This window comes from Vipera ursinii, assembly GCF_947247035.1.
Source record: "Vipera ursinii genome assembly, chromosome: 10".
NCBI classification, from domain to species: Eukaryota; Metazoa; Chordata; class Lepidosauria; order Squamata; family Viperidae; genus Vipera; species Vipera ursinii.
In genome coordinates, this window is record NC_139520.1 from 5,489,854 (window position 1) to 5,516,954 (window position 27,101).

Sequence of the window (27,101 nt, forward strand, 5' to 3'; positions counted from 1 at the left end):
TCAAAAATGAGTCACTTGGGATATTTTTGACTGCAAGTCTAGCAGCCTCCTGGAAGGGACCACTGGCTGGAGTAAACCTGGGCAGTCTTCTCTTAAGACCAGCAAGTCATTGTTCCAAAACAGCCCAACAACCCATTACAGACCAGTAGACAATTTTACTGCTCTTTCTTTCGCTTTCACTAAGAGCTCTAGCAACTCTTAGCTCTCTTAAATCAGTAATTGTCATAAGGAAATTTTAGAGCAAGTAGAGATATCACATCAAGAACTTTGAGTGGCTTTGATCTAATTCTACACTGCAGGAGTAGGCAACCTTGGCTCTTTGATGACTCGTGGACTTCAACTCCCAGAATTCCTGAGCCAGCCATGCTGAGGGGAAGGGAGAGGTTTCCAAGCTGAGCCAGGCTGGCTCAGGAATTCTGGGAGTTGAAGTCCACCAGTCATAAAAGAGCCAAGGTTCCCTAAGACCTAATCGAGACTAATAGAACTACCGGTAATAAAAAAAAAAAAGATTAAAACAGCAAAAGGCAGCTCTCCAGCCTTGAAATATCCACTTTGTCAATAAATAGGGACCATCCCTTAAAAATGAGTACAGGTAGTCCTCGACTTACAATGGTTCATTTAGTGACCATTCAAAGTTACAACGGCACTGAAAAAAGTTACTTATGATAGTTTTTCACACTTAGTGACCATTGCAGCATCCCCATGGTCACGTGATCAAAATTCAGACAGTTGACAATGTATTTATGACTCTTGACGTGTCGCGTGGTCATGTGATCCCCTTTTGCAACCTTCTGACAAGCAAAGTCAATGAAGAAGCCAGGTTCACTGAACAACTGAATTACTAACTTAATAACTGCAGTTATTCACTTAACAACTGTGACAAGAAAGGTCGTAAAATGGGACAAAACTCCCTTAACAACAGAAATGTTGGGGTCAATTGTGGTCATAAGTCAAAGACTATCACTATCTACCTCATCAATAAATCGGAACTATTCCTTGAAGATGAGTACTAACCATCTTTATGAAGTCCCTCCTTAAAGAAACCCTAAACGAAGAACTTTTCCATTCCAAAAATCTGTATTTTGCAGGAAGAAATTAGAAATCAGTAGCACTTTTAGGTCTTACACTTACTTAATATCATCAATGTAAAGGCCCCGTTGCAATATCTCAGCTACATGTTCAACGCTGGTGGGAAGAATTCTACCATCGGTTAACCTGGAAATCCAGAAACACGGCAAGTTGAGAAGAGTCTGGGGTCTGACTGAACACCACTTGTTTTCCTATGTGTGGCACTTGTGCAATGCACAGAGAAACATTTGTTCATGTAGTGACATCTATCTATCTATCTATCTATCTATCTATCTATCTATCTATCTATCTATATCTCCATCCATCCATCCATCCATCCATCTCAGTGTTTCTCAGCCTTGGCAACTTTAAAATAGGCGGACTTTAACTCCCAGAATTCCCCAGCCAACTGTCTAGATAGATAGATAAATAGATAGATAGATAGATAGATAGATAGATAGATAGATAGATAGATAGATAGATAGATAGATAGATGATAGATGGATGGATGAATGGATGGATGTCATCTTCTCAATATCTTATTCTTTTAGATCTCTCATCTTTCTCTACATTTATCTATAGTACCTTGTTTCTCTCTTTCTCTCTCTTCTTCTGTTTATCTACCTATCTAATTTTTACACCATTTATCTCACCTGAATGGACTTTGGGAGGTTTACAATACAAACCATATAAAATATCTAAATACAAAACATGTAAAAATATAATTAACAGAGTTAAAAGCAGAATTAAGAACAAAGTTAGAAGAATGGCATAAGCAAATCTTTGGAAATGCAGATGAAGACTCTCACAACCAAGAGGAAGGGAAACAAAACCATAGATTTCAAGAACCCAACAAAGACAACAAAGATAGGCAGCCAAGCCAAGCCAAGCCAAGCCAAGCCCACGCCTTGGTTTAGATTGGACCTACCAAAGTTTCTGCAGGGCTGGAAAATGCACCAAAGCATCAAATGAGGTTGGTCCTTCAGCATCAGGAAACAATATGTGAGAAGTCCTGGAACAGCCAAACCACCTTGATCAATTAATCAAATAAGGAATCATTGCATCTAATATTAAGTCAAAATGTTATTTGTTTCTGGCTTAATGTGACCCAGGCGCTCAGGGCTCACTTCCTGGACTGCTTTTAGCATTCAATCATCACTTTGTTGTTGGTTTATGAATCCTAGATTCTTTTAATCACATCCTTATATCTGTACCCCCAACCCTTATTTCTGATTTACTCGTACACCCACTTTGTTTCAACCCCAGATAATTTTCTAAAAATACTCTGAAATAAGAATAAGGAGGATATTCATAGGGGGACTGCATAGAACATTACTTTCGATAGCTTTGATTGAATTCATATGCTAAATCATGTAAATGAGTTCTTATAACTATGTATAATCTGGTTACTAAGTGAACTCATTTTCAGGATTTATATAATATACTGATCTATAGGTTAACCAAATAGGTAAGGTTCACACAATATGCTAAACCCCGAACCGATTATAGTCAAAACCATCCAACTAGAAGGTTGTATACATGTTATTTGCTAGGACGTTACCTATGCTGCTTAAAAAGGTTCATAGTGGTTTGTCTGAGGTTTGTTTGATTTTGGCAGAGCCTGATGTGTGAAACCCACCCACAGTGAGGTAGAGTGGTCAAAGGTTTGCTGATACTAGATAGACCTATGTTCAAATCTACTCTCGGCCATGAGAATTCTCTAGGTGACTTTGGAAGCCTTATTTCTGTTTGTCCAGCCAATATGACCAGGGATGTTTACAGCAAGGATAAAACCAGAGGAGACCCAAAGTGTTGCCTTCAGCCTCCTGAAGGAAAATGAAATAGAAATATTGTTATGTCTAAACTCCTCATTGGTTAGCAAGTCACTCGAGTCTTGGGTTCTCCATTCATTTGAGATTTTCTGTGCAGGCAAACGGTGAGAAATAAATTAGAGCATAGGAAATAGAATCGTAAGGCTGGAAAGGACCCCAGAGGTCTTGTAGTCCAGCCCCTCTGCTTAAAGCAGGAGAATTTATACCATCCCGGTGAAATGGTTATCCAGCCTATTTTTGAAAACTTCCAGTTGATGGAGCACCCACAACTCCAGAAGACAAGCTATTCGGTTAATTAATTGTCAGGAAATTCCTTACTTCTAAATTGGATCTCTCTCTAATGAGCTTCCACCCATTGCTTCTTGTCCTGCCCTCAGGAGCTTTGGGGACTAGATCAATCCCTTCTTCTCTCTGAGAGCCCCTCAAGTACTGGAAGACACTTATCATGTACCCCTAATCTTTTTCTTCAATAGGCTAGACCAGGGGTTGGCAACCTTGGCTCTTTTATGACTGGTGGACTTCATCTCCCAGAATTCCTGAGCCAGCATGGCTCAGCATGGAAACCTCTGCCTTTCCCCTCAGCATGGCTGGCTCAGGGATTCTGGGAGTTGAAGTCCACGAGTCATAAAAGAGCCAAGGTTGCCTACCCCTGGGCTAGACACACCGTTCCCTCAACCATTCTTCATACGATTTAGCCTCCAGACCTTTTATCATCTTTGTTGCTCTTCTCTGCACCCTTTCTAGGGTCTCAGCATCTTTTTTGTATCATACTAGCAGAATCTCCCACACATTCATAAAATACATGGTGGCGATACCAGCAAGAGGACTTACTTACCTGTTGACCACACGCTGTCCTTTCCCCACCCGAGGAGGAAATTCCTGTTCCAACATGAAGAGAAAACCAGCTTTCCTTTTGAAAAGTGAAAAAACAAGAAAAAAAATGTAGACTGGCTGAAAGATTTAAGTCTGTTCTTAGCCCACTACCAAAAAGTGCGTTCTACTTATTTAATCCAGCAATGCACTACTTGGAGTGTATTTCCCATGGACTCTTTGTCTAAATCTTGTGTTACATTTCTCTGGCGTCTCCCGAGAACCCCAGGGCCACTAGTGCATTTGTAGACCAGCCAATTCTGTTTAAACAATACAGGTAAAGGTAAAGGTAAAGGTTCCCCCGCACATGCGTGCTAGTCGATTCCGACTCTAGGGGCCGGTGCTCATCTCCGTTTCAAAGCCGAAGAGCCAGCCCTTGTCCGAGGATGTCTCCGTGGTCATGTGGCCGGCATGACTAGACACCAAAGGCGCACGGAACGCTGTTACCTTCCCACCGGAGTGGTTCCTATTTTTCTACTTGCATTTTTATGTGCTTTCGAACTGCTAGGTTGGCAGAAGCTGGGACGAGTAACAGGCGCTCACTCTGTTATGCGGCACTCGGGATTCGACCCGCCAAACTGCAGACCTTCTGATCGACAAGTGCAGCGTCCTAACCCACTGAGCCACCGCGTCCCTTCTTAAACAATACAACTCCGAGTCGTAGCAGCCACAGAATGCCAGTTAGTGGGGCCCAGAGGGTGAGCCTATTTTGCCATGATGCCCACTTTATAGAACATTCTCCCTGTGGAAATTAGAAGGACCACAATCCTGCTTGACTTTCACAAGGCCCGCAAGACTTACTTCTGTGCCTGGATCTTGGGTTCTTTGTACTAGAGACCGTCGATTGTGATTATTTTTTCTCAGCCGCTGTGATTTGTGATTGGAATTGTTTTTAATTATTTTAAAACTGTTTGTCATTGAGAGTTGTCTGAAAGTTGAGTCGTGGCAACTGGTCTTACTTTGTTTGTCATAAGGCCCTCAAGAACTACTTCTGTGGTTCTGGGTGTATAAAGAGTCCCATCTGGGTGTATAAAGAGTCCCATCTCCTGGCTGTGTTGGTTATTTTCATGTTAGTTGAGACATTTCATCTAGTTGGCTTCATCTGTCACAGCAAGTTAGTTAGAAAAACAGCTGTTGGAATGTACCGCCTCCTTGCACACCAACCACAGGGGTTTCTTCTTTAAAGTGTGTGGAAATAAAACTATTGAAAGTTGAGTCATGGCAACTGGACTTTTTCTTGTTGTTGTTGGTGGTGGTGGTTTGACTTATTCCATTGCTCAACCAATGATGAAGCTGCTTCGACAAACAGCGAAACATCTCAAATCAACAAGAAAATAAGCCTAGTTGTCATGACTCAACTTTCAGACAATTTTACCTGAATGACTGAGAACGTTCATCAACACTGACAGTTATTTGTCAAGATGGATGGTGGAAGGAAGGAAGGAAGGGAGGGAGGGAGGGAGGGAGGGAGGGAGGGAGGGAGGGAAGGAAGGAAGGAGGGAGGGAGGGAAGGGAGGGAGGGAGGGAGGGAGGGAGGGAGAGAGGGAGGGAGGGAGGGAGGGAGGGAAGGAGGGAGGGAGGGAGGGAAGGGAGGGAGGGAGGGAGGGAGAGAGGGAGGGAGGGAAGGAAGGGAGGGAGGGAGGGAGGGAGGGAGGGAAGAGAGGGAGGGAGGGAAGGAGGGAGGGAGGGAGGGAAGGGAGGGAGGGAGGGAGGGAGAGAGGGAGGGAGGGAGGGAAGGAAGGAAGGAAGGGAGGGAGGGAGGGAGGGAGGGAGGGAGGGAGGGAAGAGAGGGAGGGAGGGAAGGGAAGGGAGGGAAGGGAGGGAAGGGAGGGAGGGAAGGAAGGAAGGGAGGGAGGGAGGGAGGGAGGGAGGAAGGGAGGGAGGGAGGGAGGGAAGGGAGGGAGGGAGGGAGGGAAGGAAGGAAGGAAGGAAGGGAGGGAGGGAGGGAGGGAGGGAAAGAAGGGAGGGAGGGAGGGAGGAAGGGAAGGAAGGAAGGGAGGGAGGGAGGGAGGGAGGGAGAGAGGGAGGGAGGGAGGGAAGGAAGGAAGGGAGGGAGGGAGGGAGGGAGGGAAGAGAGGGAGGGAGGGAAGGGAAGGGAGGGAAGGGAAGGGAGGGAAGGGAAGGGAGGGAAGGGAGGGAGGGAGGGAAGGAAGGAAGGAAGGAAGGAAGGGAGGGAGGAAGGGAGGGAGGGAGGGAAGGGAAGGAAGGAAGGAAGGGAGGGAGGGAAGGGAGGGAGGGAGAGAGGGAGGGAGGGAGGGAGGGAAGGAAGGAAGGGAGGGAGGGAGGGAGGGAGGGAAGAGAGGGAGGGAGGGAAGGGAAGGGAAGGGAGGGAAGGGAAGGGAGGGAAGGGAGGGAAGGAAGGAAGGGAGGGAGGGAGGGAGGGAGGAAGGGAGAGAGGGAGGGAGGGAGGGAAGGAAGGAAGGGATCCAGTCAACTCAAAAGCCATTATATCCCCAACTGCAATCCAACACATGCCCTGAATAGGACCCTGTCCTACAGATAGTCAGTCAACGGTAGAGATGGAGGATCTGATTACTTGATGGTGATCACTTCTCCCTGGACTTCAGCAGCCAGGCTCAGGAGGGCAAGAAAGCTTTCACTGGCCACCCATGGTTCTTCTATGCTAGAAGACAAAGCAGAAGAGCTGAGAGAAGCCTATTTTCACTCAGAAGGTTCCTCGTGGTTTTCCCCTTCATCATGAAAGAATCCTAGATCACATTCACATAAAGATATAATTATTATTAGCATATGGCATTCTTACAGTAGCCAGTAGACCACAATGCTATTGCAGGGTAGTAGTTTGCCTTTCCAAGATACCAGCCCTGTTAGAGGACATGCTTGCATGCTTCCCAAGGTGCGTCACAGGAGAGAAAGCTGGCTTCGCACCAGAGCGAAAGACGAGGGGCACTTCCCAAGTCCCCTCTCCCTTCCCGCAGCTGACTCACAAACAGGCAACACAACCGGGAAGGGTCAGGGGCCATCAAGAATCTGACTGCCTGCAGAGAGCACCAACTCATCCCCCCACTGAAGTGGCATGTATCTATCTACTCTCACAGAAGAAGATTTCTAACTTTTAAGTGGACAGAAGCGGAGGCTAGTGACGGGAGCTCACCCTTGACGCGCAGTCCTTGGGCTCAAACTGCCAGAGCTGAGACCATCTCCAGGATCATTAAGCCCCTGAGCCACCACATCTGTTCACACAGAGGTGAACTCTATGTTATCACCTAATTGGCTAATGAAATACCTAAAAACCACCAGCCCCGCTCAGGTGAACATCTAAAACGCCATAATTCAATCCTGGACTACCTATATTCTCTTCTGAAAGCTCCACAGAGCTGGAAGTAACAGTAGGACAAGGAACCAAGCAGAATTTCTTTGCGCTTTCTGATTCCCCGATTATATACCTTCTTACCTTATTTTTTGCACACCAGCGGGTCTCCTAAAGGCCCTAAGGAGGGTTTTGGTGCTGCTGAGTGTCAGGCCATTGTTAATTGATCTAAGAACAAATGCAACAAGCTGGTGAGAAATTCTGATTCGATGGCTCCTAACCAAATAATAATAATAATAATAATAATAATAATAATAATAATAATAATAATAATAATAATAATAATAATAATAATAAAGTTGGAAGGGACCTTGGAGGTCATCTAGTCCAACCCCCTGCTCAGGCAGGAAACCTTATACCATTTCAGACAAATGGCTGTTCAGTCTCTTTTTAAAAACCTCCAGTGTTGGAGCATTCACCACCTCTGGAGGCAGGTTGTTCCACTGGTTAATTGTTCTAACAGTCAGGAATTTTCTCCTTAGTTCTAGGTTGCTTTTCTCCTTGGTTAATTTCCATCCGTTGCTTCTTGTCCTGCCTTCAGGGGCTTTGGAGAATAGCTTGACTCCCTCTTCTTTGGGGCAGCCCCTGAGATATTGGAAGACTGCTATCATGTCACCCCTCACCCTTCTCTTCATTAAACTACACATACCCAATTCCAGCAACCATTCCCTATATGTTTTAGCCTCCAGCCCCCTAATCATCTTTGTTGCTCTTCTCTGTACCCTTTCTAGAGTCTCGACATCTTTTTTACACGGAAGAATGTTATGAAATGGTGCACGAACTCACGTGAAATCACTCAGGCCAAGGCATTCTTCCAGCTCACTCAACAGTTGCACCAGATGCTCTGCTTGCAGGTCGCATTCCTTTAGACTGAAAAAAAAGAAAGAAAGCCATCTGAGGATAGTTGTAACAAACACACACACACACACACACACACACACACACACAGAAAAACCATCTTGCACTAAGTTCATTTACATTTTAAAGGGTATTTAAAACAGAGAAATTTGCAACAAAAGAGTATTGTAGGGGATACTGCCTTTAAAAATATTCTATTAGGAATGATCTGTATATTCCTTTCAAATATGGATGAATGAGGCGATTTCATGGTGAAGCTTAGCAATTCTCATAGGTTTGAGCACTGAGACTCTAGGAATAGTCTACAACATACCCTAAATTGCTAAAAGAAGAATTTAAATAATATTTCACTTACCTCAGGATCTTTTGAGGTTTAGCTTGTTTCTTGAATGTGACAAGTAGCATTTTTTCAGGGCACAAACTGGCGAAGGAAGAAGAAAATAAACAAGCACGGATAGAACAAACCTCTCTTGAAATGACTGCTTATTCTACCCAAACCTTAAAAACATTTTCTATTCCAAAGTCCCCAATTTCTTTTAGATTACTATCCCTAGAACTTAAAGAATACCATGAAAAGCCATGGCAGGGCTCCACTTTCCAACACATAAAATAGAATCTGCAAACATTCAAATTATCAGGAGACAAAAAAGAGAGTTTGTTCTGAACTCGAATGCTTCAGAAGATAGATACTGTAAGTAGAACTAAGTAGGATTTTGGCCCTTTCTGTAATCTTTCTTTCAAGGATCTCTACAAGGAAGCTCAAAAACTTCAAAATGGCAGCTACAATCGCACAATTAAACCACGCATCAGTCGTGTCCAATCTTGGCAATTTTAAGACCTGTGGACTTAAAATTCTGGGGGTTGAAGTCCACAGGTCTTAAAGTTGCCAAGTTTGGACAGCCTTGGTATATATGATCTACATTAAAAAGGGATGGGGCTTTCAGTGCAGAGTTATAGCCGCTATCTTTTATTCATATTTTGTCAACCCCATTACATTTTTCAAATCTATCTATCTATCTATCTATCTATCTATCTATCTATCTATCTATCTATCTATCTTATCTCTCTCTCTCTCTCTCTCTCTCTCTCTCTCTCTCTCTCTCTCTCCATCCATGTGTGTGTGTGTGTGTGTGTGTAGATAGATAGATAGATACAGTAGATAGATGATAGATAGATAGATAGATAGATAGATAGATAGATAGATAGATAGATAGATAGATAGATAAAATTAATGGGTTGAATCTGATAGACAGTTTAGTTGGAACCATCAAGATCCATGCTTCAAAAGTGATACAAGGATTTGGAGAGATATTTATTTATTAAATTTATATGCTGCCCATCTCACCTTTTTTTGCTTCAAAGGGAAGCACAGAATTGAACCGATTTTCTGAACTGACCCAAATAGTCCAACAGGATCCAACTGAGAGCCTGAACTGAATTCTCAACAAAGCTAATCTATTTCTATCACCTTTTCTGTCCATTCTCCTTTTGATGCCTTCTGCAATAGGGCAGGTTAACTTCCAGTCCCTTCTTAAATATTCTCTGCCTACTTCAAACCCTTTTGAACATCCAGCCACTCTACCTTTCCTCTCTGAAAACTTCATTTCTAAATCCACACTAACGTCAAAGGAAACTAAATTAATACAAATGGTTGCACCTTGCATGAACTTCAACCACATCATCCATTGTGGCAAGGAAATTAACAAGCAGGAGAACCCCATCTTGAGAGATTCTATTGCGGTTGATTCTATGAAGAAAATGACAATTGCCAAATTATTTCTGTTTACCTTTTAAAGGTCCAAACATATGCTACATGATTTTATTAAAAACTATATATATATTTCCTATGTTGTTAAAATATTACTAGAATCCTGCTAGATTCTATTATGATTGAATCTATACCAGAAATGACAATTAATGAATTATTTATTTTTCCTTTGAAAATTAATAGCAATAGAAATAGCACTTAGACTTATATACCGCTTTATAGTGCTTTACAGACCTCTCTAAGCCGTTTACAGAGTCAGCCTTTTGCCTCCAACAATCTGGGTCTTCGTTTTACCGACCTCGGAAGGATGAAAGGCTGAGTCAAGTGTGAGCCAGTGAGGATCGAACTGCTGGCAGTGGGCAGAATTAGCAATCTGCATTCTGTGCCACCAGGGCTCTCTCTTCATTGTTTTCTTCCAAATAATGGTAATGGCCTCTTTCATTCAAATTTATCAAACTACTGATAACTTCCCAGTTTCCTTTATATCTCAATATCTAGGTCAATTGTATTCCATATTAAGGGAGGCTACACTTATCTTTAGCATGACCATCCTCCAAAGTATTTGAAGGTAGAACAAGAAGCAACAGATGGAAATTTATCAAACACAGATCCAACCTAAAAGCAAGGGGGGGGAGTTCTGTGTGTGTGTGTGTGTGTGTGTGTGTGTGTCCTCTTTCTTTGGACCAAAGGCGGAGAGCACAGTGGCTACCACGCTGGCCCGGAGCACCTCCAGCATCTCTCAGCGAGTGCACTAGGCCACCCCAACAGCAGCAGCCATCACCGGAACAATTCCTCAGCCCTTGGGGCCCGCTGCTGCCATGGGGGCCGGCCCAGGAATTTGTTTCTGTGGGGGAGGCGGAGGCTGGCGGAGATGCGGCAGACCTCCAGCGTCTCTCTCGCCGCCACCTCCACCACTACTGTTGGCTTCCGCTACGGCCGAACCCGGGCAGCTTCCTCCACCCCCAGCAGTGGCATCCAGAGGTTTTCCGGTTTCATCAGAACCAAGCAGCAAGTGGAAAATTTAGCAGTAGCAGCACTACCGGGAGTTGTTTCAATCGGCCCCTTCATTGCCAAGCGTCCCCATAGAAGTCAATGGAGGCGCCACGGCTGGCCTTTCGAGTGAATGAGAGCGAGAGAGAAGCTTTTCCAAACAAAACATGAGTGAATGAGAGCAGAGGGGGCAGGGTAGGTGCATATCTTGCCTTGGCTCTACTCTTCAGTCAAACCCTGTTCTGCACATGCGTGCATGTACGCGCATGTGCACACAGTTTTTGCGGCTCCCAGTTTTTCCTTTTGTGAGGGAACCAGTTCCGAGTGGCTCTTTCACTGTTTCAGGTTGCTGACCCCTGGTATAGACCAATGTTTCGGTTTTTTATGAACTTCTTGTACATGTACATGGATGTATAAGAAACAGAAGTTTCTTATACACATAAATGTATTATATATGTACCAGTGGTGGGATTCAGCCGGTTTGCACCACTTCGGCAGAACCGGTAGCTAATTTTTTGTTGCCCAGGGCCAGAACAGACTTCCAGAAGTGGCATCCACGCAGAGAACCGGTTGTTCACATATTTGAATCCCACCACTGACTTACATATATATAAGAATGCAGAGTAACACTAAAATAAAGAAACTGGCACCAATCAAATCTAAAAATAAGATGCAACTTTTGCACTGAGCGGTGGCTCAGTGGGTTAGGACGCTGAGCTTGTCGATCAGAAGGTCGACAGTTTGGCAGGTCGAATCCCGAGTGCCGCGTAACAGAGTGAGCGCCTGTTAGTCGTCCCAGCTTCTGCCAACCTAGCAATTCGAAAGCACGTAAAAATGCAAGTAGAAAAATAGGGACCACTACGGTGGGAAGGTAACAGCGTTCCGTGTGCCTTTGGCGTCTAGTCATGCCGGCCACATGACCACAGAGATGTCTTCGGACAAGCGCTGGCTCTTCGGCTTTGAAACGGAGATGAGCACCGGCCCCTAGAGTTGGAAATGACTAGCACGCATGTGCGGGGGAACCTTTACCTTTAATATAATCCAAAGATGCTTTTTCCAGAAAGGCAACTAGAATTTCTTGGCTTTGCTTTGAAAACTTTTGCCTCTTGTCTGAGAAGAGATGCCTCTGATGAGAAAAAAAAATCCAAGAGAGTCCAGGTGACTTTTGGGAAAAAGCATTTTTGGGACAAGCATGACCGGGATGATTAAGAATCTCCATAGACATTGCTCCTAATATAACCGTACATCATCTAGGAAGGACTTCTGCAGTGGTGGTGGTGGTGATGGTTAGAAGGTCAGCAGGTTGAGGTTCAACAGATAAAGTTGCAATTGGGGGGGGTCACATTCCCCCAGAACCCCATAATTTCCCCTCTGCTTCTCACACTGAATCCACTTACTTCAATAAGCACGAATTCTGGGTCTTGGGCAAATGTCTGAAAAGACACCTCAGTGCTTCATTGTCAAGATTGTTCCCAGATAGACTGAAAAAGGAATAAAAAAAACCGGTAAGCTTTCAGAATAGGTATAAAATGTCCTTATTAGTCCAGAAATTGTTTTTTTTAAAAAAAGAGCTTAACCATGTTGGAAGTTGTATGGGCCTCTCAAAGTTAGACTCCGCTCTTGATGACTTCAGAGCAATCTTTTAAATGATTAAATTTAAAGTTGAATGAGAGATGTGCCCCTGGTGGGTTCTTTTGCAACAAGATGGAAGTTGCTAGGTCATAATAATAAATAATAAATAATAATAAACCTTTATTGTCAAAGTACAATATGTGTACATTGAGATTAGCTGAGCCGCTTCCCGTGCTCTCTCCCCCCAACACACAGTGACAACAAACCCTCCATCCCACCACACTATGTGGACCAACTACACCACACACCGGCCTCCCAAGTCAATTCTGCATAAGATTATGTCCCATTTAAGAGCCTAACAGCCCACGGATAAAAGCTATTTTTCAGCCTGTTGGTATGGCTGGCTATATTCCTATATCTCCTTCCGGATGGTAGGAGAGTAAAGGGTGTGAGTCATCCCTGAGAATCTTCCTCACTCTTCCAAGGCAACGAGCCCTGGCGATGTCATCCAGTGGTGTCAGGGAACAGCCCACAATGTCTTGTGCTGGGCTCACTACCCTCTGTAATACTTTCCTATCCGCAGCTGTCAGACCAGCATACCAAACCACAATACCATACGAGAGGACGCTCTCTATAGTAGACCGGTAAAAGAGGGTCATTAGCTCAGCGTTTCCCAACCTTAGGAACTTGAAGATGCGTAGCTGGCTGGGGAATTCTGGGAGTTGAAGTCCACGCATCTTCAAGTTCCTAAGGTTGGGAAACGCTGCATTAGCTGTTGTTCTACCCTGTTCTTCCGCAAGACCCTAAGAAAGTGAAGCCTCTGTTGGGCCTTTCTAGCCACCTGGGTTGTGTTAACTTTCCAGGTCATGTTCTCTTCCATGATATTAAATCATAATAGCATAGCATAGAATCATAGGGCTGGACTGCCAGTTTACTCTACAATACTGGTCTCTACAACTATCCAAGCTTTGAGCCCTTTTGTGCTTAGTTTCCCAGTTGCCACCTGATTAACTAATAATTAGTAATTTTATTTTCTGAAGATAACTTTAACAACTATTTTAATGCAACGGATGGAAACTAATCAAGGAGAAAACAAACCTAGAAAAAAAGGGCAACTTTCCTGACAGTTAGAACAATCAGTCAGTGGAACTGCTTGCCACCAGAAGTTGTGGGTGCTCCATCACTGGAGGCTTTCAAGAAGAGATTGGACAACCAGTTGTCTGAAATGGTAGAGGGACTCCTGCTCAAGCAGGGGGTTGAAGACCTCCAAGGTCCCCTCCAACTCTGCTATTCTGTTAATCTGTTAATGCTTTTAGCACTTTCCTGCTGTATGAAATTGTGATTTTTCAGCAATACAGGTAATCTTTGAGTTGCTACCATAACTATGCCTGGAAATTACAGGGATAAGTCATGACCGCAGATGACCGCCCGGCTGCCCTGTTTAGAGTGACCCGCTCCCTTCTCAATCAGGAGGTGAGGGAGGAGCCCTTGCAGGGTCGTGCTGAGGAATTTGGTCAATATCTGTTGGATAAAATCGCTCGGATTCGAACCGGCCTGGACTCCAACTGGGCAGAGTCTGACGAACAGGACACGGGCGGTCTTGTCGACGTTATCTGGGAGGAGTTTGATCCTGTGACTCCGAAGGAAGTGGACAGGATTATGAGGAGATTGAGCTCCACCACATGTTTATTGGACCCGTGCCCTTCCTGGCTGGTTTATGCACTCGGGAGGGGACACGAGGCTGGTTCCAGGCGGTTATATCTGCTTCTTTGAGTGAGGGTAACTTCCCCGCCGCCTTGAGACAGGGTGAGACCTCTCCTCAAGAAGCCCGCCTTGGACCCAGCTGTGTTAAATAACTTTCGTCCGGTCTCCAACCTTCGCTTTCTTGCAAAGGTTGTTGAGAGTGTGGTGGCGCATCAGCTCCCTCTGGTCCTGGATGAAGCGGATTATCTAGACCCGTGCCAATCGGGTTTCAGGCCCGGCTACAGCACGGAGATGGCATTGGTCGCTCTGGTGAATGATCTCTGGAGGGCCCGGGACAGGGGATATTCCTCTGTCCTAGTCCTATTAGACCTCTCGGCGGCTTTCGATACCATCGACCATGGTATCCTGCTGCGGCGCCTCAGAGGATTGGGAGTGGGAGGCACAGTTCTTCGGTGGTTCTCCTCCTATCTCCTGGGACGCTCGCAGTCGGTGTTGGCAGGAGGGCAAAGGTCGACCCCAAGGTCTCTCGTTTGTGGAGTTCCTCAGGGGTCGGTCCTCTCGCCTCTCCTGTTCAACATCTACATGAAACCGCTGGGTGAGATCATTCGTGGTTTTGGAGTGGGTTACCATCAGTATGCTGATGACACCCAGATTTTCATCTCGACCCCAAACCACATCAGTGATGCCCTCGACGTGATGTCCCGTTGCCTGGAAGCGGTCCGGGAATGGATGGGGAGGAACAGGCTTCAACTCAACCTGGACAAGACTGAATGGCTGTACATACCGGCATGTCAGGATATTCAGAGCTCGCAACCTGGGTGTCCTCTTAGATTCACAGCTCTCCTTAGAAGATCACATAGGAGCTGTGACTAGGGGGGCTTTCGCTCAGGTTCGTCTGGTGCGCCAGCTACGACCCTATCTGGACCTGGATGCCTTGCGTACAGTCACCCATGCACTTGTGACCTCTCGTCTTGACTACTGCAACGCTCTTTACATGGGGCTGCCCTTGAGAACCACTCGGAAGCTTCAGCTGGTACAGAGTGCAGCTGCACGAACGCTTTTGGGGGTTTCCCGATACTCCCATATTACACCTCTGCTCCGTGAGCTGCACTGGCTTCCAGTTGCCTTCCGAGTGAAATTCAAGGTGCTAGTGACGACATACAAAGCCCTACATGGCATGGGTCCGGATTACCTACGGGAGCACCTACTGCCAGCGTCAACACCCCTCCGTCCTGTGCGCTCCCACAGAGAGGGCCTCCTCAGGGTGCCACCGGTCAGAGAATGCTGGCTGGTGACCCCCAGGGGGAGAGCATTCTCGGTGGGTGCGCCAATCCTTTGGAACCGCTTACCAGCTGAAATCCGGATGGCCCCCGACCTTCGCTCCTTCCGGCGTGATCTAAAAACCTATCTATTCCAGCAAGCCGGCCTGGCCTGATAGATTTGGGGTTTTATTTGTTTTATTGTTACTTTATTGTATACTTACTTTGCACTGTACACCGCCCTGAGTCCTCCGGGAGAAGGGCGGTATATAAAACAAATTAATAATAATAATAATAATAATAATAATAATAATAATAATAATAATAATAATAATAATAATAATAATAATAATAATAATAAATGAAAGCGGGTTTGCCACATGATCAGACTCAATTTTACAACCTTTTTTCTGGCAGTGAACCATTGTTTACTATGGGAAACCAGGAGTAAATGTTTGTTTCCAGCCAAAACGTCATAAATTACAGGGATATGACTGCAGGACATAGTCTGAGATGCTTTGAGCAGGGAGTTGGACTAGATGACCTCCAAGGCCTCTTCCAACTCTGTAATTCTAAGCTGCCATATATGTAGGCCTATTGCTGAGTATTCACATGTGGTCGTTAGACTGTATGCGGGGAAGGCAAATGTCATAACTTTGAATCCAGGTTGCAAGTAGTTTTTTGGGGTCTGTCATAATTTTGAACAGTCGCTAAGTAACCGGTCGTATGTCAAGGATTGCCTGTAGTTATTGTATTGGTTGAGTTTCATTTTGCCTTCTCTATTGCTTTTCAGGCTGGCTTTATTCATTTTCTGTTTAATCCATCATCTATTTTAATTAATTTGTAACCTGTCCAGAACTGTAATAATCTATTTGTTTAGGTTTACAATCATACAAATTCACTGATATCTCCTCTTCACTCTGAATGTTCAAGGCAGCAGTTCTGGTCTCCTCCATTATTTTAAACTCACAATCACAACCCCGATAGACTCCATGGTTGGTGGAAACCGCCTTAGACCCAGTTCGGCATCTCAATCTCTACATCAAGGTCTCTCAACCTTGGACACTTTAAGATCAGTGGACTTCAACTCCCCGAATTCCTCCAGATCCCATGCCCACAAATTTAATTAAATTTCTGAAACTGGGAGAGTGTGTGTGTGTGGAAGCAACTGTATTAATACTTCTCTCTTACTCCAGCTCTGCAAGATGGTCACAGTTTTCAAACACGGCACCCAGCGCTCTGAGATCAGCCTGGTCAATGTCACAGTTGATGAACCTATTTGAAGACAGTTCAAGGTGAAAGTTAGAAGCAAGTCCTCTTTTAAATATAGAAAGTGATATTAGAATGATGCATTTGTCTGAAAACTGGCTAGTTAGCTCAGGAAGAAAAGGGAACAAATGTAACACTTTTGGAAATGTGTATTTCCAAAGCACACGAAGGCTAGACAAGGAACAGTGGATGGAAACTGATCAAGGAGAGATTTAACCTAGAAATAAGGAGAATTTTTTTGACAGTGAGAACAATCAACCAAGGAAACAGCTTGCCTTCAGAAGTTATGAGTGCTCCAATATTGGAGGTTTTTAAGAAGACAGAAATGGTATAGGGTCTCCTGCTTGAGTAGGGGGTTGAATGAGATGACCTACAAGGTCCCTTCCAATTCTGTTATTCTAAATAAATAAAAGTAACTATTGACCATTGTTTGGCAAACCAGGGATTGCTGTAAAATGTAGTGAACCTTGTTCTGCCTTTGTCTCTTGCCTGACTTCTAATGTACCCTTCAGGAGAGCTGGGACCAAACCTAAATCTGATTCATTTGAACAAAACACAAATTCAAATGGAATGCAATTATTTTATTTGTTAAATTTATGTGCTGCCCATCTCATCAAGAGTCGACTCTAGGTGGCCTACAACCAATGAATTAAATACAATCAATTAATTAAGTAGAAATAATTAATTAATTGCCGCATATTTGATATATTTTTCATATTGTGTTTTTGCAGCAATTTTGGAAGGGCTCTCCAAAGGCACCCAAGAAAAGCCATTCACCTCTGAGACTTCAATTTGTGTGCTCTTACAAAAATAGAACAGGAAGGAAGGAAGGAAGGAAGGAAGGAAGGAAGGAAGGAAGGAAGGAAGGAAGGAAGGAAGGAAGGAAGGAAGGAGCGAGCTAATCATACTTACCTGAGGTTCAAAATGTTTTTTTCATAATGCTATGCTTGATCATTTATTTTTTGGGGCTGTTTGTTTTCTATAATCTCACATACATGAAAGGGTGGCTGACCCATGAACTATTTGGTTTCTTTCCTGGGTTTTCAAAGCATGCAACATTTATCCATATTCTTGAAGAAAACAAAAGTATCATAAAAACATAAAGGGTTGGATTGAACCATCACAGACCTGCAGAACAGTGTATGACTTGCTTGACTTTCCACAAAATGCAAAAAAGCATTTTTCCTTGATCTGGAACCATAACAAAGAACAAATGTTCACTTTCAGAAACCAGACTTCTCCACTACAACAAGTCATTCTCAATCAAAACACCTGGGACTTTAAAAATGAAGGGGTGCGTTCAATGGTCCATCCTACAAAAAGCAAGAGAGCGTTGCCCTCTCTTTGACCAATGCACAATACAATGCAATGCAACGCAACGCAATGCAATGCAATACAACACAATACAATACAATATTCTTTATTGGCCAAGTGTGATTGGAGACACAAGGAATTTGTCTCAGCTGCATAAACTCTCCATGTATATACCGATAGTACAAACAACAAACAATAAAGTTATATAATCATAAGGTACAAATAGTAGAAGGTAATAGGAAAGATGAGAAGAATAATAGCAATTTATGTAATTTACTACTGGATTTTACATAATTTATTTTATTGGGCTTTATGTAATTTACCACTGGATTTTACACTGGATTTTCCAATAATTTACATTAGATTTATGTTCTATGGCTAAAGACAAGGGCATGCAGCAAATTTCTCTTGCAGCATTTTATCATTTATTAAATTTATTTACTATGTATAAACCTCTCTCTGGATGTCTGCATCTCCCCTTCTCCCCTTCCCTTGAAACCCCAAGGAAATGTATTAGTGGTCCTCGACCTACAACAGTTCATTTAGTGACTGTTCGAACTTACAATGGCACTGAAAAAAGTGACTTATGACCTTTTTTCACACTTATGACCATTGCAGCCTCCCCATGGTCAGGTGATCAAAATTCAGATGCTTGGCTACTGACTCATATTTATAATGGGTACAGTGTCCTGGGGTCATGTGCTCACATTTTGCGGCCATCTGACGAACAATGGGGACACCAGAGTCACAGTTACTAACTTAACAACTGCAGTGAATCATTTAACAACAGTCGTAAAATGGGACCAAAGTCATTTAACAAATGTTTCACTTAGCAACATAAATTTTGGACTCTATTGTGGTTGATAAGTCAAGGACCACCTGTATTAAGGATGGGTTATCCTGACTGTGGTGCTTCCTCTAAGGGATAGTTTCCCCATGCAACGTCTTTGGAGATATTTTTTTCCCCTCTCCACCAGATTAGGTGCAGAATTTCCAAAGGGTACTTGTGTCTACCCCTAAAGAAGAAATCTTCATGGGGTAAGAAACAGGAGATGAGATGATAGGTTTCTCCATGACAATTGGCTTTGATCCACCTACATTTGTCTTATTCCAAGCTTTCATTGCTTACCTGATGTTCACTTCAGAGAGTCTTCTGCACTGGTTGAACGAATTGGCCAGCAAGCAAATCCCATCAGATGAAAACGCATTATCTCTGATGCTGCAAAAGGTTGGGAGAAGGGGACAGAATTAGCAACATGTTGGCTGGGTTTGCAACCATGCTTGGTTCACCACTATGATGGCTGATGAATTAACCTATTGTCTTGGTTTACCCAATCTATTGAACTAAGTGGTCCGAGTTTCCATAATACACTAGGCCAGGAGTCTCCAAACTTGTCAACGTTAATACTTTAACTCCGGCTGGGTAATTCTGGGAGTTGAAATCCACAAGTCTTAAAGCTGACAAAGTTGGAGACCCCTTCACTAAGCCATAGAAAATTAATTAAGTTTATCCTCTTGTGCTAATGAAGATAATAGATCTTTAACTTGTTCAGTGTGTGGCAAAATCACTTCACCATTGTATCTGGAAGCTTTGCACAAAATATGGGACTGTAGCTTGTTAGGAGAGGAGGATTCATTTAGAATTTTGAGAAAATGTGAACGAACCCACAAAATGTCTGCTAGGGTAATTTACCCATTCACAAAATGGCTGCCACAAGGGTCACAGCCAGGTAGAAAGTAACAATTTATCTGGATGGCTCATGCCACAGTTCTCCTCTCTTCCTCCACCCCAGTTTGATTTTTTTTCTGGAGAGATGGACGCACTTCTGCAAAAAGCAATGTAGTGCAGTTACCCACCACGTTTAATTTCTAAGAATGCAGATGAACCCAGAATTCTTCAAATTACAAAGGGTAGGGAAATAGGTATAGGTAGCTCTGTTGTTAAGAGAGATAGTTGTTAAGTGAGTTTGCCCCATTTTATGACCTTTCTTATGACAATTGTTAAGTGAATCACTGTGGCTGTTCAGTTAGTAACATGGTTGTTAAGTAAATCTGGCTTCCCCATTGACTTTGCTTGTCAGAAGGTCACAAAAGATGATCACATGATTTTGGGTCATAAATATATGCTAGTTGCCACATGTCCAAATTTTGATCACATAACCATGGGGATACTGCAAAAAGTTGCAAGTGTGAAAAATGGTCATAAAAATCCCTTTTTCAATGCCATTGTAACATTGAATGGTCACTAAATGAACTGTTGTAAGCCAAGGACTACCTGTACCTTATTTTAGCTTGACAAATCCTTTTTTTAACTTAAACATCAAAAAGTAAAGAGAGTATGGAATCTGATAACATTAAGGATTTTTTAAATGGAATTGGCAGCTTTGTGCACCTACATTGAGTTTCTAAGGGAGAAATCTGTTTGGACTTACCTTAAGAATCTTAAGCTGCTGAGACTGGGCAGACACAACAGCATCTGCTTAATTTCTTGATCACCTAGTGAATTTCCAGAGAAGCTAGAAGGGTGGAATGGAAAGTTTGAAATGCATCAGAAGAATAAAATCCGCCATGACTACTGCATTTATGAATGAGAAATACTTTAGAAGATCCAAAGAGCTGTTGAAATGGCCTCCAGCATCAAGCTTTTGTAGGAATTTTAAGAACACACATCAATGCTTTCACGACTGGTCAAAACTCAGCACAGATCTAATAGATCTGGCCCAAGAAGCTAAGCTTTTTTCAAACTGAATTGCTTCATGGAGAAAAGATTTGGAGGAGCAATGGTTAATCTTTCCCTTTTAAGCTTTAAGGCTGAAAAATGGAAGCTAGGCAGAACAAATGTTCCTATTAAATGCCATTGTCAAGATTAAAATTTCAGGGAAGCTACCTTGGACCAAATCCATCTCATGTACCATTGAGTCCTTGCCCCCATTTGGTATCAAATGCCAATTGGAAAACGTTAATCAAAAAAACCCTGTCTTCCGCTTCTGAGTCATATTTTATAACCTTTCTGTCTTCACAGAGTACAGTATCCAACATTGTTCATAATACTGACTAAAGATATTTACAGCAACAAGAGTAAAATAATGCATCCAAGGTACTGTAGATAGACCCCACCCATATATACATGCATAAGGTGGTCTGACAGAATCAATTACAGGTAGTCCTCGACTTACGACCACAATTGAGCCCTAAATTTATGATGTTAAGTGAGAGATTAGTTAAGTGAGTTTTGCCCCATTTTAAGACCTTTCTAGCCACACTTGTTCAGTGAATCACTGCAGTTGTTAAGGTAGTAACACGATTGTTAGATGAATCTTAAGTGTGAAAATGCTCATAATTCACTTTTTTCAGTGCCATTGTAACTTTGAACAGTCACTGAATGAACTGTTGTAAGTCCAGGACTTAAATGTTAAATTGGAATTATTACGGGGGAATTTTCAAAGCTTGCACCTAACCGTTCAGAAATTTTTGTCAGCTTCTTTGTTATTGCAGTTAAATAAAGTTAAATAAAGTTGTCAAAACAAATAAACCACTGTAAAACAGGGGTCCCCAACCCCCGGCCCATGGTCCGGCACCAGGCTGTGGCATGCCGGAAACTGGCCGCACAAACAAGCAAAGCATCCCATCTGTGGGATGCAGGCAGCACACGAAACCATGCCCTCTCCAGTCCGTGGAAAAACCTCTCTCCACGGAATTGGTCCCTGGTGCCCCCAAAACCTGGGGACCTCTGCTGTAAAAGTACCAATACAAACCAATCATCTCAACATGGATTCTATAAGCAATGTAACAATATTTAGGACCACTAAGCAAGATTACAGCTTTATCTGACTGTAGATATTAAAGATGGAATAAATCTGAATGCCCTGAGAAATTAGACATTAATGGATCCATGTATTGCGTTAAGGTGATCATCAACCACCAATCACAACTGGGAACAGAATTTCTGTTGCTAAGCAAGGTACTTGGGTTGCTCCTGATTTTACAACCTTTTTGCCACGGTTGTTAAGTGAATCACTCCAGCTACTAAGTGAATCACCCAGCTGTTAAGCAAACCTGGTTTCTCCTATTGACTTTGCTTGTCGGAAGCTGGATGGGAAATTCAGAAACGGTGCTCACAGGATTACAGGTTCCTGCAACCATCACATGCCGATTGTCAAGCACCCTAATTTTGACCCCGTGATCCTGGGGATGTGGCAACAGTCGTAAGCGCGAGAACCAGTCATAAGTCAATATTTTCAATGCTGTTGTAACTTCAAATGGTCATTAAATGAATAAAGTCAAGGACTACTGTATAGTCAGCTATGGTTTTTTGCAGGGCCCATTCCTCACGGACCAACTCCCTCTGTATTTGTAGTTGTTGGTTACATATTAAAATGTGTGAATTAGCCTGCGTCTTCTGCACTTTGGAATTTCAATTTGCTCTAATGTTGTAGCTTTGCTGGAACTAATAGGCTACCTGCTGAGTCAAAATTCCTCTTGGCAGACAGATCTGTATTTCTTGCTCATCTTTATCTCAAGTCATCTGCCTCAGCAGAAAAAACCCTCTTATCACAGTCTTCTCTGAAATTTGCATAAATCCTCTCCAAAAAAATAATCTGAAGATTTGGACAGGTTTTAGCTACATTTACGAGGAGTGTAGAAAAAGTTTCACATTCTCAGGCTTTCAAGGAGTTTGAAACAGGTTCTTCCAACGTCAATGGAAGTGTGTCAACTTTGAAACAGATGTTCAACATGTGGCCATTGGGAGCTCCAGTAAGTTCGGAGCTATTTTCAACCCCGAATGGAGACTTTCAGATGGAAACCGTTTTATTGATTTGTGCCTGATTTTTGACTGATAATAATTTAAAATGGGGGGCTTCATACATTTCAGAATCAAAACATTCTGCACAACTGGTTGTATATGTTTGCAATTGTTATTGTTCCTTTGGAGATAGGCTCATTTTCAAAACAACACAAAATTTGATTTCATCCATTACAAGTAGTCCTTGATTTACAACAATTCATTTAGAGACCATTCAAAGTTACAACGGCACTGAAAAAAGTGACTTAGGACCGTTTTTCACAGTTATGACCTTTGCAGCATCCCCGTGGTCACGTGATCGAAATTCGGATGCTTGGCAACTGACCCACATTTATGACCATTGCCGCATCCCAGGGTCATGTGATCACCTTTTGTGACCTTCTGACAAGCAAAGTCAATGGGGAAGCCAGATTCACTTAACAACCGTGGTACTAACTGCCATGATTCACTTAACAACTATGGCAAGAAAGGTCTTAAAATTCACTTAACCACTGTCTTGCTTAGAAACAGAAATTTTGGGCTCAGCTGGTCATAATTAGAGGATTACCTGTATTTTGTTCTTGCAAACTCAATTCCATTCTGGCTTAAACACTGGATAAAGATGTGCACACATCCGTCACAACACTTACTTGATTTCTGCCAATCCAGAGCATTTGGCGAGAATCCTAAAGAGGCGAGTCATGTCCAGTCCAATTGTGCAACCCTCGAGGCTGAAAGAGACAATCACATTCAGCATTGCAAAGATTTAAATCCAGAACAGGTCAATTTCCTCCCCCCACCCTTCTGATGTTTCCCCCCAATGCTTTTTCACCCTTCCTACAGATTCTATAACAATATGCTAAGGAAACCAGATTAATTTTTCTTTTTTTGGCAACTCTTTAAAAAGAATTCTGTAAACAGATGGTTTCAAAAAATATTAGAACTGTTCGCATCACACTTGTGTCAGAAGTACTGAGGCGCTCCTGAATTGAAAGGATCAGTGACATCACTGATGTTGCCTGTGGGATGCCCAGTTGGGGGCTCCTTTCATGTCTGGCAGCAGCTGGAGCAAAGGACGGGAGCTCACCCCCACCCAAGGGCAGCACTCGGGTCTCGAACACGGGCTTGCTAACCTCCAACCCAGCGTCCTAACCACCGTGCTCCTATTAGAACTGTTATTTCCAGTTCTTGGGAATATTGACAGGATATTTTGGCACCGAGAGAAAGAACGGCAGATCAAGCACCACTGCTTTACAGTTATGAGGCCCCCAAAAGATGAAAACACAACTTACTAAAAGCAACGGCTGCTCTGCTGTTTTCTGGCATGCTTGCTGGCCGGGCTATACCTTCGGAGGGCAAAAAAACAAACTAGGTAACTTGAGTCAAGGACATGGTTGAGCTCTGTATTCTACTTCTAGCACAGAGCCTTGGTGGAGCAGTGGGCTAATGTCTCCTTAAGTAACACCAGCTGCCTGCAATTAGTGCAGGTTTGAGTCCCACCAGGCTCAAGGTTGACTCAGCCTTCCATCCTTCCGAGGTAGGTAAAATGAGGACCCAGATTGTTGGGGGCAATAAGCTGACTTTGTAAAAATGCCTCGTGGGGGGGGGGGAAAGCCCTAATAAGCAGGTATATACATAGAATGAAGGCTATTGCTAAGCACATTTGATTTGTGCTTGGATTGTAAGCCGCCCTGAGCCTTCGGAGAAGGGCGGGATATAAATGGGATTTTTTTAAAAAAAGTGTTTATCAAGATGGTACTAAGACATCTGGTTGTTTAATTTCTGAAATGAAAAACTCCTTCCCCTCTCATGTAGGAATGATGATGTTACCTAGTTTGGTAATGAAATGTTGACAAGAAAACAACCAAGTCAGAGAGCACCAAGGACCTCTCATTTCAACTCTGAGCTACATTTTAGGGTCTTTCTTGCCACGGTTGTTAAATGAATCACTACAGTTGCTAGAGTAGTAATAAGGTTTTAAAGGAAATCTGGCTTCCCCTTTGACTTTGCTCATCGGAAGATTGCAAAAGGTGATCAGATGACCTGGGGACAATGCAACCATCATAAATGCATGCCAGTTATCAATTATCTGACCCTAACGCTTGGGGTGTGTGTGAAAGCCCTAATAAGCAGGCATATACATAGAACGAAGGCTACTGCTAAGCTTGTAAGCCGCCCTGAGTCTTCGGAGAAGAGCGGGATATAAATGGAATTAAAATAAATAAATAAATAAATAAATAAATAAATAAATAAATAGAAATGCAATTTTTTTTAAGTATGGGTGGAAAACAAGAGATGCTTCTCACCCACACAGTAAAGTTTACAAAGGAATACAATTCTTTGGTCCAACCAAGTGAAGGTCCACAGAGTTTTAATTAAAATACTGGATCAGAAATGGACAAATTATGAAACTGATCCCTAAAGCCTGAATGCAAAATTGAACCCACATCCCATACTGTTAATCTATAATCAAGATAAATCCTGGTTGAAAAGAAAGATGCATCAAAATGAACACAATCCTCACCTGATTTGTTCTCCAGCGCTTAAGTGACATTTCTGGATGCTTCCCAAACTATAATAGAATGTAGAAATGCTATGAGTAAAAATGATTACTAAATGAATGTAGAATCCCAGTTTCTCAACTGAGATGAACTTGACTTCTCAACCATGATTTTTCAATTGTGCAGCAACATCACTTTAAGGCAGTTGTTGTCTTTGAACAGACAAGCCTTGAAAAAGAATCTAACTCCAGCTAATTAATCTGCATAAATATTATTCCTGCTCTTTTTGGCCAGTCTACTGTAAAATGCAGGAAGAGCTATAAAGAAGAAGAAATATTGCTGAAATATTGCTATGGTCAGTGTTTCTCAATCCTGACCTCAATCTGCAATATTAAAAATGTATGGAGTTCAAGTCCCAGAATTCCCTAGTTAGCATTCTGGGAGTTGAAGTCCATACATCTTAACATTTCTAAGGTTGAGAAACACTGTGCTATAGTCGAAACTAGGATATTGTGAATTCTGCTCCTGTGTTAAGCTCAAAAGTCAACTGAGAAGGTTAAGATCAGTCTACCTCAACCCTAGGAAGAAGGCAAGGACAAAAAAAGTTATCAAGAAAACTGCAAAGTCTATTCCGAGCTATTGTCAGGAGTCTAGACTGACCTGAAGGCACAAAACAGGCACACAAACAAACAAGAAGCACTCAGTTGCAAACCATCCAGTTATATTAGAACACAACTTCCTCCGGTCCCAACCATAAAAGAGTTTTGCCCCTGGCAATAAAGACTTTTGTAGCCCACCACAGCTGGTAGACTTCTGTTGATAAAAGATGTAGTAGGACAGACTGGACCAAAGGGTGGTAACATGTTGGATTGAGAAGGTCAATGGTGAAGAACTGGTTTTGTTCACATACCCTAATTCCACTGAGTTGATATGTTCTAAGATGGAGACGACTTCCAGCAAGGAAAAGGCACCATCCAGTGACATTTGGTTATTATCCAGACTGGAAGGAAGAAGAGTGGAAATAGTCATTGCCAGGAACACAGATATGATTGTTGTTTATACAGCAGTGGAATTCCTTTAATGATTAACATTGAACTTTGGTATTTAAAGCTCTAAGCACCTTGAACTGGCTACTTGGTACCAGTATGTGAGGATAAAAAATAATAATAAAATAAATAGGCTGACATTTTTAATATCGTGATGCTGATTACTTTCTCCCTTTTACATTAGGAGCATATAAAATAATGTTTTTGAAAGTTGGGACCTTGACGATGTGTGGACAACTCCCAGAATTCCCCAGCCAGCATGCTGACGTCCACACACCTTCAAGTTCCCAACTTTCAAAAATATTAATACAAAACAATATAAAATAACAAGAACCAATGCTTTTTTTGTAAAAGAAAAAGGTGCTGGAACTCACACATGTCATACAACCCGCCTTGCCTACCCTATAAGGTTCCATCCAAAAAAGGTGCCGGAACTCCGTTCTGAGCGTTCAATGAGAAAAAAAGCCCTGACAAGAACTGTAAGCTCCCAACTGCCATCAAAAAGTGCTATAGTTCAGACACAGTCCAATGTCTTCACTGAGGACTAGCTCAGGATTGATTAAGCAAAAGATCTGTCTGAGGACATTTAGTTCTATAGATATCATTAATTAAAGAGAACAACCTTCACTTACATTAAAGAATTCAAATTCTTCAGATCTCGGATGGAACCCATTATCTTCAGAATTCCTGAGTCACCCAGAGAATTATTTGACAAGCTGATGGTGGGACAAAGAAGGCAAAGAAGAGATGACTACTCCAATGTGCATACTTATCTTCTTTTTTATTTTAGACTGCGAATTTAATTGAGGCAATATTGGTGGAAAATTTCAAAAGATTCAGATGCATCTCAATGTAACTTCTCTAAAAAGGAAACATCCGAAACGCGAACATAAACATAGTGATGCAAACATCCAAAATTTCAACCTCAGAACGTTCACA

The 27,101-nt window shown here is 42.7% G+C and overlaps 1 protein-coding gene across 1 annotated transcript in view; it reads right to left on the reverse strand.

Moving 5' to 3' along the window:
* Positions 1-12,107: 12,107 nt before the first annotated feature.
* Positions 12,108-27,101, reverse strand: part of NLRC5 (NLR family CARD domain containing 5) — a gene marked incomplete at its 3' end in the record, with an annotated part of 42,090 nt that continues 27,096 nt past the window's right edge. The window contains exons 16-23 of the mRNA XM_083370226.1: positions 26,795-26,878; positions 26,027-26,116; positions 23,266-23,346; positions 20,265-20,348; positions 18,962-19,051; positions 17,647-17,709; positions 16,441-16,524; positions 12,108-12,195 (exon numbers count right to left, since the gene is read on the reverse strand). Coding sequence (XP_083226352.1) covers positions 12,108-12,195; positions 16,441-16,524; positions 17,647-17,709; positions 18,962-19,051; positions 20,265-20,348; positions 23,266-23,346; positions 26,027-26,116; positions 26,795-26,878 — 664 coding nt within the window. The remainder of the gene's footprint in view (positions 12,196-16,440; positions 16,525-17,646; positions 17,710-18,961; positions 19,052-20,264; positions 20,349-23,265; positions 23,347-26,026; positions 26,117-26,794; positions 26,879-27,101) is intronic.